The following is a 2,500-nucleotide window of genomic DNA, read 5'->3' as shown; positions in this document are numbered from 1 at the left end:
TTCACATGTAGAAATGTCACTCAAATAGGGGACAGACAAGGTTGAAATAGCATGGAAACACACGTCTACACCTGTTATGTTGCTGCGGCCTGTTATGTTATTCATTCAAGTTGTGTTTATTCTCCAAATTACACTGAGTAATCAAACTCATTTTCAGTGTCATGGAGTAATTACAATATCATATTATAGAAAAAAAAACATCATAATACATCAGAAGATCAGGAAAAGAAAAACAAAAGATATAAACCTATGTGAATTACATATAGGTTTACAAATAAAAGAGCTAAGACACATTTCAAAACGATCTAAAAACAGTTACATATTGTGGCGGGTCTGTATGCTTTAAAACGTCTCAAGGGTACCAATGTGGTCAGTTTCAACGTCGTCATGTAATGGAGTGTACCACAGACGGTGTATTATACATTCTACACTTTTCTACACAATCTGTACATAGGACGCCTAGAAACGTCATAGGGATTCGAACCGAGAGGTGCCATCGACGTCTGTGGACGTCCTAACGACGTCCTAACGACACGGGGCGAGATAAGAATATTCAGAATTTTTCCTATTTTTTTTTTTTTGGCATTTCGCTTTTCGCTTGCCGTATGCTAACGCTCTGTGCAACTATTAGCTTGTCATTGACTCCCATGTTAGCGCGGCGGAAAGAATGACTCGTATCTCCTGATCCAGGGCGCTCTCCGTGGTGACGAATGGATCGACATGCTGGCGCTTAATTTCTGCTCCTCATCCGTCTCTCCCGCAAAATATGAACGCTTTTTGGAGCGTATATAAATATATTAAGATGATCGGGGATTGTGAGGTCACTTTGTCAAGTCAACCTTTTTAAGAAAGTGTTTCCGATTCATGGCTTTCAGAGTAAAAGCGATCAGACAACTCTGGCACCCCGGGAGCTTCTATTTTGATGCACTTCCGGCACCAATTGTGTTTTAAATGTCTCTCTGTCACTTAAACGTGTCGTCACAAAATGATGTGTCTGTTTCCCCCCCAGGGCGTCACAGGAGACGCAGGGCCCAAAGGAGCCACCGTCTACGAACAAGTTGAAAGTAATGGTAAGAAAGAAAGAAGAAAAAGTTCTTTCTGTCATCAGTGTTCTCTCTTCAGTTTGTTCCTCACACTCTTTGCCCCTCTCTCTCTATTCATCTCCTCTCCCTCTCTCTCTCTCTCTCTGTTCTCCCTTCTATTCTTGTCTGGTCATAATGTGACCACAGGCTGTGGGTGCCCACCTTGTACTGGCACTGGTGAGCATAATAATGTTGTGTTGGAAACTTCTAGCCAGGGCTACAATATTATTTTTTATTTATTTTTATTTATTTTAGCGGCCCTAGCCCCTTTTTTTTTTTTTATTAATCGAATAATAGAGAAGGCCATTTCTAAAATATGTATTGATGTTTGGGGATTTTTGCATATCAACACATCAAATAACCGCTTAAGCATTATTTCATATACTTTCGCAAGGCTTCAGATCTGCTACTTTTAACCATTTCTGAGCATTTCTTTTAAACGTTTTGCCTATAATAGGCCCTATAAGGCCCTATAAGGACATGACCCAAATTGAGATTGGTTATTAACTGATTATTCTTATTGCATTACATGACTAATGCTTGTCAAACTGCATGGGGTCCTTGAAGTTAAACGGGCTGAGAATCACTGCTAGAACTCTTCTCTTAAATGGGGTTCCCTGGCATATCTTTTCAAATGGGGGGTCCGCGGGGCTAATTTGTGTCAATTTGGGGGTTCTTGACGTGACAAAGTTTGGGAACCACTGGTTTAGAGCACTGTAATTTGTTTGCCAGCCAAGTCTAGTCCATGGATTTAATGTTTGTTAACTTCAGTTGCTACACGTGGCTACTGTTACAACGGAAAGCATTACAATATATATGCACGCCAGGGCCGGATAAATATATATATATATATATATATATATATTTCTATCTATAAAAGCACCGAAAGATGTCTGTCACTGTCTGTCTGTAGCCTACACTTCCTTATATTAACCTGACTCTGCCAGATGGGGCAGTAGAGAGTACTCTCTAGAGTACTCTATACTACGGCGAACATCATTAGCTGTTCATATATTCAGAACGGGTAAGGACTAGTATATATATATATATATATATATATATATATATATATATATATATATATATATATATGTGTGTTATTTAAATTTCCTCCTATATACAGCTTTTGTCCCCACACGTCTCCAGATTTGCCATTGACAATGGAAGGGGAATTCAGGTCAAATGTCCACTAAATCTCGTCCCCACACGTCTCATATATTTTAGTAACGAATTATCTGTACTGTAACGGGTGCCTCGGAACCCGTTGCAAAACGAACTTAAAGGAGCCAAGAACCGACATTGTTCTCTAGGCAGGAGAGAGAGAGCAAATGGCCCTCGACCAGCCTGCTTAAATAGGCTGAGCCCAATTGGAGTCAGGTGTGCCTCCTCATCTAGGCCACACCCCTGCAGGCTGGTCC

The 2,500-nt window shown here is 40.4% G+C and overlaps 1 protein-coding gene across 2 annotated transcripts in view; it reads left to right on the top strand.

The window, feature by feature from the left end:
* Window positions 1-2,500, top strand: part of col4a4 (collagen, type IV, alpha 4) — a 79,789-nt gene that overhangs the window by 41,592 nt on the left and 35,697 nt on the right. The window contains exons 18-19 of one of the 2 annotated variants that reach the window (XM_080772415.1): window positions 1,010-1,070; window positions 1,230-1,259. In XM_080772415.1, coding sequence (XP_080628541.1) covers window positions 1,010-1,070; window positions 1,230-1,259 — 91 coding nt within the window. The remainder of the gene's footprint in view (window positions 1-1,009; window positions 1,071-1,229; window positions 1,260-2,500) is intronic. The other variant, XM_080772416.1, reaches the window with a different exon arrangement.

Source organism: Protomyctophum bolini, assembly GCF_963924005.1.
Source record: "Protomyctophum bolini genome assembly, chromosome: 9".
Classification (NCBI taxonomy): domain Eukaryota; kingdom Metazoa; phylum Chordata; class Actinopteri; order Myctophiformes; family Myctophidae; genus Protomyctophum; species Protomyctophum bolini.
Note: the sequence above shows the minus strand (reverse complement) of the source record. Positions and strands in the feature narration are given on the sequence as shown.